This window comes from Triticum dicoccoides, chromosome 7A (genome assembly GCF_002162155.2).
Source record: "Triticum dicoccoides isolate Atlit2015 ecotype Zavitan chromosome 7A, WEW_v2.0, whole genome shotgun sequence".
In the NCBI taxonomy this organism is placed as follows: Eukaryota; Viridiplantae; Streptophyta; class Magnoliopsida; order Poales; family Poaceae; genus Triticum; species Triticum dicoccoides.
In genome coordinates this window covers 513,657,163-513,669,946 of record NC_041392.1, presented here as the reverse complement: position 1 = coordinate 513,669,946, position 12,784 = coordinate 513,657,163, and the positions used below count along the sequence as shown (strand labels likewise).

General features: G+C 44.6%; 2 protein-coding genes across 2 annotated transcripts; one reads left to right on the top strand and one right to left on the bottom strand.

Annotated features, from left to right (window-relative positions):
- Window positions 1–3,910: 3,910 nt before the first annotated feature.
- LOC119330976 (ubiquitin-conjugating enzyme E2 28) lies at window positions 3,911–6,705 on the top strand. Its single transcript, XM_037604126.1, has 4 exons — window positions 3,911–4,124; window positions 5,219–5,346; window positions 6,032–6,136; window positions 6,328–6,705. The coding sequence occupies exons 1-4, from the start codon at window positions 4,055–4,057 to the stop codon at window positions 6,469–6,471; spliced, it is 447 nt and encodes a 148-aa protein (XP_037460023.1). The 5' UTR covers window positions 3,911–4,054; the 3' UTR covers window positions 6,472–6,705.
- Window positions 6,706–10,304: 3,599 nt separating this feature from the next.
- On the bottom strand, window positions 10,305–12,778 carry LOC119331629 (plastid division protein PDV1-like). Its single transcript, XM_037604793.1, has 2 exons — window positions 12,453–12,778; window positions 10,305–11,392 (listed from the first exon to the last, which is right to left on the bottom strand). The coding sequence occupies exons 1-2, from the start codon at window positions 12,753–12,755 to the stop codon at window positions 10,895–10,897; spliced, it is 801 nt and encodes a 266-aa protein (XP_037460690.1). The 5' UTR covers window positions 12,756–12,778; the 3' UTR covers window positions 10,305–10,894.
- Window positions 12,779–12,784: the final 6 nt, after the last annotated feature.

Below are 12,784 nucleotides of genomic sequence, written 5' to 3'. Positions count from 1 at the left end.
GAAGATCTTTATCGGTCAAACCTCAATAACAACATACGTTATTCCCTTTGTCATCCATATGTTACTTGCCCGATATTTGATCATCGGTATCCTCACACCTAGTTCAATCTCGTTACCGGCAAGTCTCTTTACTCGTTCCGTAATGCATCATCCCGTAACTAACTCATTAGTCACATTACTTGCAAGGCTTATAGTGATGTGCATTACCGAGAGGGCCCAGAGATACCTCTCCGATACTCGGAGTGACAAATCCTAATCTTGATCTATGCCAACTCAACAAACACCATCGGAGACACCTATAGAGCATCTTTATAATCACCCAGTTACGTTGTGACATTTGATAGCACACAAGGTGTTCCTCCGGTATTCGGGAGTTGCATAATCTCATAGTCTGAGGAACATGTATAAGTCATGAAGAAAACAGTAGCAATGTAACTGTAACGATCATCGTGCTAAGCTAACGGATGGGTCAAGTCAATCACATCATTCTCTAATGCGTGATCCCGCTTATCAAATGACAACTCTTTGTCCATGGCTAGGAAATTTAACCATCTTTGCTTAACGATCTAGTCAAGTAGAGGCATACTAGTGACACTCTGTTTGTCTATGTATTCACACATGTACTAAGTTTCCGGTTAATACAATTCTAGCATGAATAATAAACATTTATCATGATATAAGGAAATATAAATAACAACTTTATTATTGCCTCTAGGGCATATTTCCTTCAGGTTGTACTAGCGACTAGCGATGAGCTAATGACCGTGTGTGGTTGTTAATTTTAGTACCTGTCAGTGGGGCACCCACCCTTCTACAAGGGGCTAGACTACATATACGAAGACCGCGGAAAGGTAATTAACTTCACTGATCCTAGCTCTGCCTGTCGCTCTCGTCACTAAATGTTATCTATGTTGCTCTCATCAATCAATTAGCATCACTTGTTCAAGTTTCAATTTAATAATCACCAAACTATCAAGTGCAGGTTTTGGACATAAGGGTGGGCTTGCACTGTATTATACAGTTAGTGAGTTGCATTAAACAATCGTTTGATAGTTTCGCATGCCTTGTTCCATGCTGAATTTTGGTTTACACAAGACTGGTTACCTCAGGTAGTTGTTGTACCTTTGCCTTTCTTCTTCATCTTCTAGATTGGAGCTACTAATTGTTTGAGTATTTGTCAATTATACCGATTGTGTTGTTGTAGTTCTCTGATTTTGGAAATTGGAAGACAACAACAAGTCTACCCTTTAAACTTTTTTGTTTGTACCATTGTTGTTAGATATTTCGGCATATCTTAACATGCTGAGAGTAGGAGTATGATCCTCCTAAAGTTATTTCACTGCATCTTAACATGACAATTTGCTGGGGAAAAGCATTTCTTCACTCCTCATCTACATGGACATCCACTTCGTCTCACACGCTGCCAACGCCAAGCAAGAAGAGATGGTGAGGTCGAATCTGGCCAATCTATTTGTTTCGAACCCCCATCCTTGCTCACAAATTTTGCTCAAACCATGTGTGAGAGTGGAAACGTATTATCCCTTGCTTCATTTTGCCCGTATATGTGTTCTTCCTGTAGGTGTTGTTGTCGCTATCACCCTGTTCTTTACTGTTCGCTGGATAATTTTTTCAATTGATGTATGATCCTTATGTGTTCTTCCTATAGGTGCTGCTGTCGCTACCACCTTGACATCAAGGTGTCTCCGGTTAATTGTCAATTGGGTTAGGATTCAACTTCATCATTACACAAGAATATACCTTGATCTACATAGTTGTCCAGGTACATGTTCTATGAATACTTGCATGTGGAATGCACTTCTCTAGGCTAGCCTTCTCATGCCCCATTTCTTTATGTACATAGCTTTATCTAAAAATGGATCTTTGTGTGTAAATAAATTCACCAAGCATCTTCAAAAATAGGGACTTGTTACTGATGCTTCACAGACTCATTTGTTTGTGTGCCATTCACCAGCATTTTAAAAAATTAGAGCTATAACTGATTTTGTTATTATGAGGGATATGCATATCAGGAGGCCTCGTGGATTTGGATTTTTCACAATTGATACTGTAAAGTACCTGGATACGTCCATCCCATTTGTTTCAGTACATCTGTTGAATTGCATTTGTTTAGTTATTTTCATATCATTTGCCATGAGATTTGTTTTCCAAATCGGTTGTCCTTCGGATGCTTTGATTTAGTTAACTTTTTTAGTTATTTTCATATCATTTACAACGCTTTCCGTCGGCCGATAAGAACTTATTGATGATCGATCGATTCACCCATGATCTGATGATCTTGCTATAACAAAACGGTATTACATTTCCCCTATCCCCTCTTCCTTATTTTTACTTGCTTCTTCATTGCTCCACTCGAGGTAAGGGCTCTGTATAGCTCTTTGGCCTTATGGCTTATACTGACTGCTGGCCCTCTGCACATGGGCTTGGCTGGGTGAGCTCATGGTCGGTGTCGGCCAATTAGACAGCTTGTCTCCTCAGCTTGATCCCATTGCTCGCACATCAGAACATTGACAATTTATCTTGTTGTACTTGCTTGCTGCTCCATCTTGATCCAGGACTGAATGGTGCCACACTAACTAAACATCTCTTTAGAAGATGGCCAGTTCCTTTTGTCCTGCACATCGAAGCAACCTGAAGATCACATGTACATGTTGTATCATTTATGTCCAGCAATGAACATGATCGAGCATGGTTAATCACACTGAAACTACTCTTTCTCAGTCCAATGGTCAGCTGGTGCATGTTACCTGTTTGTAGATGAATATAGTATCCACAATCAAGTAGTGACAAATCCTTAAGTTTGCTTCTCCTCATATGAACATATGATTTTGTAACACTGGTATTAAGATGCGAGACGGATATGCGAGACGGATATCCGTTGTGAGTTTATTTCTGATATATGTCAATGTGCTCATACTGTCTTTCTAGGTTTCCCACGCTAAATTTAGATTTACTATGTTTGCCAATTGAAAGTTTACATGTACTTTAATTATTGATGTATCATTTAGGTTGTCTGTCTTTTTGCCTAAACTAAGCCTATTGTCATAGTTACATTAACAAATATGGTAACTTGATTAACGCGCACAATCCCGTCTCAAGAGGCGTCACCAGGTGGCGCCCCAACCACTAGTTTAGAGGAAAGCGAGAGATAGACAAGAGCTATTTGTCACAACATAGTCATAAGCATGTGATGTGCACACTACATATAATGATATTTTGATATATGTTTCAATAGATAAGTTTATGATTCCATGGCAACACACGGGCAATCAACTAGATTTAGCTTCCTCAGATTAGGAATAGATCGAAAAGAAAGTGACGTGACAGGGCATTCAACAATGACATGGAAGCTACATGCAGATTCAATGGGCAATAGATTTAGAGGTGAATGACGAGAGAAGGTGATGGACGACATGTTCAACGAGAAAGAGCGGCTAGAGGGTTGTGTGGTGTTTCTAAGAATATAGAGAAGAAGATGCTTGTATTTGTGTTTTGGTTGAACATCGCATGCAATGTGCTCATTTGTGAGGAGAAAAATAAGCATTATTTACAAGTTCATTTGTTGGCCTGTGGCAACGTTGGGCAGAAGAGAGTTGTTTCCACCCATAGCCTACCCATTGCTAGAGCAAGAAAAAAAGAGGCCGGTCCCAGGGGAAAAGCAAGAGAAAAGAAGGAGAACCAAACGCGTCGCCGACCCGTTTCCCCGCACCCTCCCCGCGTCCGTCTAACGCGACCGACCGCGCACCCGGCCACCGTAGCCAGCAGTGCGGCCTGGCCGCCAGTACGCAATACCGCGTGCTCCACCCAGGCCGGAAGCTTCCGGAGACCGCCCTGCGTGCCGTGACCATCCTCCGCCCCAACCCAACCCAATCTCCTCCCCTCTACGCACGCCACCCCTCCCCGACTACTTATACGCGCTCCCCGTCGATCTATTCCCCACTCCGCCCCACTTCCTCCCTCCTCTCGATTTCGATTGGAATCGGAGCCAGCTCCGCTGCCTGATTAGCCGGCCGGCCCCGGCCCCGTCTCCGTCCCCATGGCGTCCAAGCGGATCCTCAAGGAGCTCAAGGACCTGCAGAGGGATCCCCCCACCTCCTGCAGCGCCGGTAATTTTCGCCGCCAGATCTACTTATTTATTGCCAGCTAGCTCTACTTATTTACTGCCACTTTCATGGAAGATCCCTCGGTGACAGATGCATGTGTGATGATTTGTCGTTTCCGTGGCCTCGTTGCTAGATATATGTATGTCGATTAATTGAGAGGATCTACTTATTTGCTAGAACTGTAGTCCCGGGGAATCGAGCGCTTTTGGAAATTTCTGTGTATAGCCGGGAGAAATTGCGGTAACCAGTAAGGATCTCAAAGGGAGGGCAAACCGTTGTGGACCAACTGGTCGCTGGTCATCCTGAGCCGATACAGTTAGCCTACTGGCACACATAAAATGGTAGTTGTACTGTTCCTGCAAGAAAAACTGTGGCAATGGACCAAACACCTACTGCAAATAGTCATGCTCGCCTTCATTTCTTTCGTATCTGTGCTCCCGGTTTAACATAGTACTTCCCCCTTTTGAACACGTAATCAGTAATTACATTTTTACATATGCTTGGACGTGGATGCGTGGGGTACCCATTAATATGAAAAGTTTTAGTCCAGCATTCCATAACATGTTAGCCTGTGGGGCACCCATGAATACGCATGGTTGTAGTCAAGCATTCCTGAACGTCTTAACCTTGGAAGTACTTCCGTGGTAGTTTGCTAAGATAATGTGTTGTTACCGTACTGTTATCGAAGTATCATACTTGGCTACCGATTTGTTGGCAAAATTTCTTCTAGCTGCATAGACACTAAAAATGATGAGGACTTCCTGATATGATCGACAGTTACTCATTCTTACAGCATCTGGACTTCTGGTTTAACATAGTAGTTACCATCTTGAACAAGTAGTCAATCATTACATCATTACATCTTGATGGAATGAAAACATAAACATTGGGGCTATCTGTAGTAAATAGTTCTTGCGTGAATGCGTGGGGTACCCCTGAATATTCTTAAAACATTCTAACCTGGGAAGTACTTCTGTGGTAGTCTGCTATTGCTAGTAATAATGTGTTGTTACCATGCTTTTTTTTGAAGTATCACATTATGGCAATTCAAATTGAGGCTCCAATGAGTGACTAAAACATATGGTTTCACTGAACAGGCCCTGTGGCAGAAGATATGTTCCACTGGCAAGCAACGATCATGGGCCCATCGGAAAGCCCATATGCTGGTGGTGTATTTTTGGTTACTATTCACTTCCCCCCAGACTACCCATTCAAACCACCGAAGGTATGTAGTCAATATCACTTCCAGTGCATGCAATGTTCTGAAATCATTCCTATGCCTTCTCAATTCTGTACCTCTCTGAGCTTTCCCAAAGCCCTGATATAAGAAACTTCCTTGCCAGCGTCGTGCAGAAATTCCCCTCATATTTGCCAATGCATGCTTAATTAGTCTGTCAGCCTGGTAAAATGTAAAGTTGCTTAGGCCAGAGACAGATGAATGGTTCATCTTTTAGCACCTCCCTTTTCTGTTTGCATCTTACTGGACCTGTATACCAAAACATAGTACTAACTGGAGTATTAAGCTTGCCAAATTTTTGTCAATGCATGCTTAATTAGTCTTGTCACAATTCAAGGCCTTGGCTTGTACTGTGGATGATTATTCCATAATGGTGATGATCTAATTTATTTATTGAGATCATTAGAGAAGCTGCCAGCTAGGACATAACTGCTCTAGAATGGGAATTCAGATGCATGTTACATAACCATGAATACCTCTCCTGCTTGTCACTTATGTTGTTTTTCTGTTCCATGTTAATGTTCTTTGTCAGGATAAAGTATTTGTGCAGTAGCAATGGTCTAACTGGAGTATTAAGCTTGCCAAATTTCTTTTAACAATTCATGTAAATCTGGAATACTTATCTTGAGCTCCAAAGCCATCTAGCTAAATTCTTATGGAAATAATTTTGCAGGTTGCATTTAAAACAAAGGTTTTCCACCCAAATATCAACAGCAATGGGAGCATCTGCCTTGATATCTTGAAGGAACAATGGAGCCCTGCATTGACAGTTTCAAAGGTGACGTGATTCTTCTTTTCATGGTTTTGTAACAAACCTGGTCATGCCAACCAAGAGCGATACCTGTCATTGAGCTGGAGCTCCAGCAGTTTTAATTCTTATAGCTTAGACAAAGCATGTCAAAGTTAAACGCCCACCTTGCAGCATTTGTTCTCCAGTTGCACGTTTACCTGACAAGCCCCTATTTCCAGGTGCTCCTTTCAATCTGCTCTCTACTAACAGACCCGAACCCCGACGACCCGTTGGTTCCGGAGATTGCACACATGTACAAGAGTGATCGTGCGAAGTATGAGTCCACAGCGAGGAGCTGGACCCAGAAGTATGCAATGGGCTGACCTTGTGAGCCTAGGTGGAGGATGATGTTGGAGCCATCTTCGCTTGTTACACCTAATGTATCTTTGTTCCTGTTCTGCTGCTGCTATATGGGATTGTACTGTCCACCTACCTGACTGAATTCAAGTGTCATATTGTGAAGTGATGGCAGAAGGCCTCTATGGGTCTATGGGTGCACCCATCCAACAAATTAATAGAGATGGGAACTGAAACTAAAGTTGTTCCGTTGCTTGACCTGATTGGTGTCCTCGTCTTTTCCCCCTTATTTACTGGATGTTGTGAATGCTACTCTTGCATTTGTTGCTGATGAAGCTTAAAATGACTTATTGTTAGATGTAAAAATCTAAAACATACGTAAAATTGCCTGACATCACTTTGTTGGTTTTTTGCTATGATGGCCCTGTTTGGATCTATGGGTTAGAGTTAGTTTCAGCTAGTTTGGGCTCAAATAGCCCTAAAGTATCCAAACATTAGGCTTATTTTAAGCTAGTTGCATCTAACCCACCCAAAAAACTATCCAAAAAACTATCCCACCCAAGAGATACTAATTGGACCTAGTTTTTTTAATGCATTTATTGTCAATCTAATATTGTCATCCAAACACCTGTTTGGCTAGAGTTGGTTAGTCATGAGTTGGAAACTAATTCTAACCTCTAGCTATCTAAGTTAGAGTATCTAAACAGAACTGATGTTTCGATGTTTGATCTGAATGGAAACACTGAATGCCCACTCTATTCAACTAGAACCCTATTTTTCTAGTTCTTATGATGCACCGGGAGCTTATAGACAAAAAAAAAAACTAATCAGTTTAATAGTCCCTTATGGCTACGGTGGAACCTCGATCAACGTGTCATTGGGTCAAGAGAAGCTTTGATTGAAGTTCAATATGAATCTTTGGGTACTTATCATGATATTTATGGTCTGGTTAAGGGCAACTCTAATATGGATTACCGAATTGACCACAAATGTTTGGACCGTTTGTTAAGGGCTGCTCTAATTCATCAAATCGACCGCAAATGCCTGGACTGCTTGGGCCAAAGACAAGAGCAAGTCCGATCATCAAATCAACCACAAATGTTTGGACTTTCCAGCCCGAACACTTACCCATCCAATGGCTTCTCGTCCGGACACTTTTACCCATCCAGTGATAGTTAAATAAAATGTTTATATCGGTTTAGATGTCCGAAATCTTATAAACCAGCATCAGCCTTGGGGGAGATTTAGGAGTCCAGACATTCAGCATGTTGAACTCTGACAACACGGACCCATGATGTCCAAAATCTTGCAAACCACCATCAATCCTGGAGGGAGATTTAGTGAGTCCGGACATCCAACTCTGACAGCATGGACCCATCCAAAACCCCTCTCCCCGTCTCGAGAACCCTCTATGCATTCAGAGCGAACGTGGCCGGCGTGGAACTCGGGAAGCCTACTCCGGAGCTCTCCATCCAACCTGTCGCTCTGCCTAGCTATTTAAGCCGGCCGGCCATGCCCCAATACCCTACCCCTCGGAGCCCTTCACCCACCGCCCGAGTTGCCGCCAAACCACCCCTTCTCACCTTGTCCAAGCCCCTTCGCATCCTCGTCCGCCAGTGGTAGCAATGGCTGGAAAACGCTCATTCGTGGTGGGGGCAGCTCTCGCCAGGGTGCCACATGGAAATCATCGTAGAGATCTACCTCACGGCTGGCCCGCATTATGGTGGGCCAACCTCCATGTTCTACGGAGTGAGCTCAGAGGAGGAGGAGGAGAATGATGATCCCATGGTCATGACCGAAGTCGCGATGGAAGGCGCTCGTGCCGGTGGAGGAGCCGCCAGTGACCGGGTTCATCTTGTTGCAGGTGGAGCATACAAATGGTGCTAACAGAGGAGTAGCAGGCGCCCGTGGATTAGCATTCAATGTCCGTGTTCAGACTGCTACATGCAGAGCAGCAGTATAATACGTCGCTCCTGGAGGAGCATCGATTGCAGAGGAGCAGCTGGAGGCGGAGGGGCCACCTGACGCTGCTATCGCGGCAATGGCTCTGGTGGATCCGAGGCTTTGTCGACGTGAATTGGGCGGTGCTTGCATTGGCAGCTCCACATCAATGAGAAAGAGCGCAACCGGCTCTTCGATGGGCCAGAGGTGGAGGACGGCGATGCGTCCGAGTACCACCGCGACAATGCCAAAGAGACATTTATCGTTAGCTCCCCCTCGTTCGTGCTGACTGCCAATGATAAGAGGCCGGTTCATCCCGCACGGACTGTCGACCTCACCTCTAACGGGAGGAGTAGAGTAGGGTTTTTATTGTTTTTTGTTAGGGTTCTCTTGTTACCTAAAAATTATTTCGAAATCAATGAAAATTCGGTGTCCGTTTGATTATTTCGATTGGATGCCTTGCGCTCCACCCGCTATCTGCGAACATGTCCTGACATGTCCGTATATATTTGATGTTGTCCATTTGATGATGCGTCTTCAAGTTGCCCTAATCTGTTTGTACGGATCTAGTTTTGTTGGCCGAAAGTCTAACGCGGCAGCTCGCAGCTCACATGTTCGCTTCGGCACGCGATGGCTCGCATGCCCGCATCAAACGCACTATATTTTTCTGTAGTTTATTTATTGCTTTATTTATGTGAAAGATGTCCTCGCTAGTGCTTACCTGATCTGTGAGGAAAAACGAACCCTTAGACATGATGAATGCCATGGCGGTTGGTGGATCGACTACTCTCTCTGATCCATATTTGTTGTCGCTGTTTTAGTATAACTTCAGTGCAAAAACGAGTAAACCTGAAGAGTATGTACATGTATACAACTGCAGAAACAAAATTATATGTGGGGGTCACTCGATATCATTTTCATTCCGGGCCAATTTGCATGGCTTCCCTAAAAAGGGTAAGGGCAGATTACCTCATCGAGCAAATTCTAGAGAGATAAAGAAAGAAGGCGACGAAAGGAAAAGGTAAAGATCAGAGAGAGAGAGAGAGAATGAAGGAGCGCTGCTTTTTGTGCACAGCCCCCAAGCAGCAATGAGATTTGCGTTAAGATGGCGTGATTAGAACACCGGTCTGCCTACTCTTTTACAGCCTCCATGAGTTGTCTGACAGCCACAAGGATCAACAACTTTCAAGGGACGGGCACCGTTGAGAGATGGTCACGAGGTGCTGGGCCATGGTCGGCAGGGGAGTAGGACAGGGAGTGCTTGCTGGATCCACCGTTGCAAGATGATGCCTGCCGACTCCAGCATCAAACGGCAGCAGGATTAGCACAACCGGATTAGCGTCTTCCCTTTCCCAAAAGGCAGGTTTAGTGCCCCTCATCTGGATGATAGCACTACTGATCTAGTACATCTTCCTCATGATTGGTCTCACAAAAGATGAGGAACCAAAGCCACCAGCTGTGGATTCCGCTAGAGGACCTGTCATGTCACTTGAAAATTGAAATGAAACAAAGATGCCAAAACCATAGCCAGTACCACTTCAGAGGATGAAAGGAGCATCCAGATCTTCTTGTGTTTCGCCAAAGATTTCACTGTAAACTGACTCAAACTTCCGTAATGCTAAAAATCTGACACCATATTTTTAAGCATGGAAAATCGAAATGAGCTGGATTTGACATGCTTGCCAACTAAACTTGAACATCCTTGGCAAAAACAAATTGCCATAAAAGACGTTCGATTTGCCATGGTAAAAAAATCTGACGTCAGATTTGTAGTGCTGTCCTTCAAACTTTACACGAGAATGCCCGATCTGGTAACAAGTAAAGCCATTGCAAGCAGCAATAGAGAACAACAACAACCTAACTCGCATCTCCGAAAGAAGGGGAACATACGCAAAGAAAAAGCGGTGCCTAACTGGTGTGAAGAACAAGGCACAAGAAAGAGCAATTCACAACTCAACCGTTTGAAGGCTATGACACATGCACCTCATTGTACTTTTGCGTGCTTGTACTTTGGCTCAGTTATATACAAATCACGGGGTGAAGTTATCAATCAAGCAAAGAACCTCTGGGCCATGACATTGACACTAGTCGAAGAGGCAAACAAATGAAGCATAGCATCGCAATGTCCAGTCTGATTTGCATCCCCAGCTGCTGGTGACTGGTGAGGGAACATTGGCTTGTGGATCCTCTCCAAGTTCATCACCATAGATGTAGTAGAGTAATAACCAAACAAACAGATTCAAATGTCACAGCCCCAGAACGAGATATGTTGCCCTAGTACCATACAATTGTTGTGGTTAGTTGAAGGAAAGGGAACCGACTTGCAGATTCTTCCAGTGCATCTATTGCTAATCTCAAACCATTTACATCCTGTGTGGTACAGCTTCTAACGATGAAGGTAGACTGTAGACCAGCCCATCCAAAAGAATGCAATGGCTAGTGCCTAGTGACCTAACAAAACCAACCAAAACTCAAAGGAGAACAAAGCTTCCTGTATCTGATGATTGCTCAACCTCTAGCTAATAACACTTCCAGATGCTTTCCTTTAGTGTCTTTTCTTGACCCTCCAGAGAGAGAAACATTGTCGGTTCTCCTATACTGGACCGCTGGCATTTGTTTACCAGAGGCCAATTGATGAAGCTGCAAGAATGTGAGCATACTTACTGCAAACACAGTAGCATTACCCAGCACACTACCCATCGTCTCGAATCTTAAAATGTTCTTGGCTAAAGCAAAACTGCAGGATACCACACGCACCACCATGTTTGAACCATGCCCCCTGAGATCCTCCTCATCTTCCCCTGATTGGCTGTGCATCCCATACACATCTTCGGGCGAGACAAAATGGCTCTTGTCACGCACATCACCCACAAAACCCAAGGCTTCCTCAATGACTCCATGCCCCTTTCCTCTATGTTCAGCCAACCTTGCAGCAAGGAGAATACGACTTTGCTGCACCCTAGCAATCGCGGTATCTCGATCGGCACGCTGTTGTGACTGAACATCCTGCAAGCCAATGTGACACAAATAAGCAACATATTGTTTTTCAATCAGGGAATATTTGGTACCAGATATCTAGCTACATCATATTAAATATCAGTAGATTTATGTTTGGCATAAATGATCAAGGTGAAGTGGCCCGTCAAACAAAATCATGTAGAAGTGCTTAATTTCACAGATGTAGAGAGAAGGTAGCTTATCTTGACACTTGCAATTGCTCCCGCATAAAGCAGCCTTATGTTCCCAACTCATTCGGCTAAGACTCGATCATGTATGGTAAGAAATTGTACATCACATACATTGGAATAAAATGAGGGGCACGGCAACAATTTTAACAATTTAGAGTTCCTATTGATACCTTATACAAGAGGACGACCAGGAAGAAGCTACATGGGTAACTACCATTAGCCAGAAGACAGTAAGCTACATGGCTAACAACCTGTAGCAATCGTGTGTCTTCGTACCATTATCGGCTACAAGGGAACGAGAGGTCCCAATTCAACAGATAAGATTCTCCCGGTGTATGTTAGAACTATCGAGTGAAGACGCATGCCGACAGGAGTGAATCTGGCACTCAAATCACACGAGGACAAAATTGGCGGAGAATACAAAGGCTTGTGATAAAGAAACACAACAGAGACAAACAAACAAAGCTAGCATCCAGCTCACAAATATGTGGCTTAATATCGTTGCTTTCCACATGGACGCACTCTCAAACAAGGAACATCTGTGGACCAAAACACAGAACAGCAATAATGAGTGAGAAGGCCGACCTAGTTTGCCTGAATAAGATGTATGCTCATGACAATAATAATGAAAATGGCAGTAACAATTGTTCATCTGAATCTGGATTTATGGATCAGCACGGTGGAGTCATCAGCCCCACAAAGAGAACAAACTGTCTAATTGCACAAGGGAGGAAGCAAAAGCATGATAACAACAACCTCTTCCACTGTATCATCAACTGGAGGTGGTTCTCGCACGCGGTATCAACGACCCACGGATTTTTCAACCTAGAGGAACACGAGGAGGAGGAGGAGGAGGAGGAGGAGGTGAGGGAACTCACGCGAAGGAAGTGGAGGTGGCCCTCAAGGTCCTCGAGCGCGGTGCGGATGGCGTGCAGGCCCCGCGCGTCCGCCATGGCCGCCGCCGCCGCGGCAAGGTCGACGTGCCCTCCCCCCTGCGGCGGCCGCTGCCCCTTGAGGATTACGTGGCCGTTGGGGGCGCCCCGGCAGCGGCAGGCCGGAAGGCCGGCGCAGGCGGAGAGGGCGAGGATGGCGTGGCTGAGCTTGTCGTGGAGGTCCCAGATGCGCTCCTGCAACGCCTCCGCCTCCGCTTCCGTCGCCGGCGTCTCCCAGTCCCATCTCATCTCATTCACGCGATTCGCTCGTCGCCGTT

Bases quoted from the DNA above. Each gene is read 5' to 3' on its own strand.
- LOC119331629 (XM_037604793.1), bottom strand. From the start codon at position 12,755: ATGAGATGGGACTGGGAGACGCCGGCGACGGAAGCGGAGGCGGAGGCG. The intron at 11,393-12,452 runs GTGAGTTCCCTC...ATTGGCTTGCAG, and splicing joins GCCACCTCCACTTCCTTCGC to GATGTTCAGTCACAACAGCG.
- LOC119330976 (XM_037604126.1), top strand. From the start codon at position 4,055: ATGGCGTCCAAGCGGATCCTCAAGGAGCTCAAGGACCTGCAGAGGGAT. The intron at 4,125-5,218 runs GTAATTTTCGCC...TTCACTGAACAG, and splicing joins CCCCACCTCCTGCAGCGCCG to GCCCTGTGGCAGAAGATATG. The intron at 5,347-6,031 runs GTATGTAGTCAA...ATAATTTTGCAG, and splicing joins ACCCATTCAAACCACCGAAG to GTTGCATTTAAAACAAAGGT.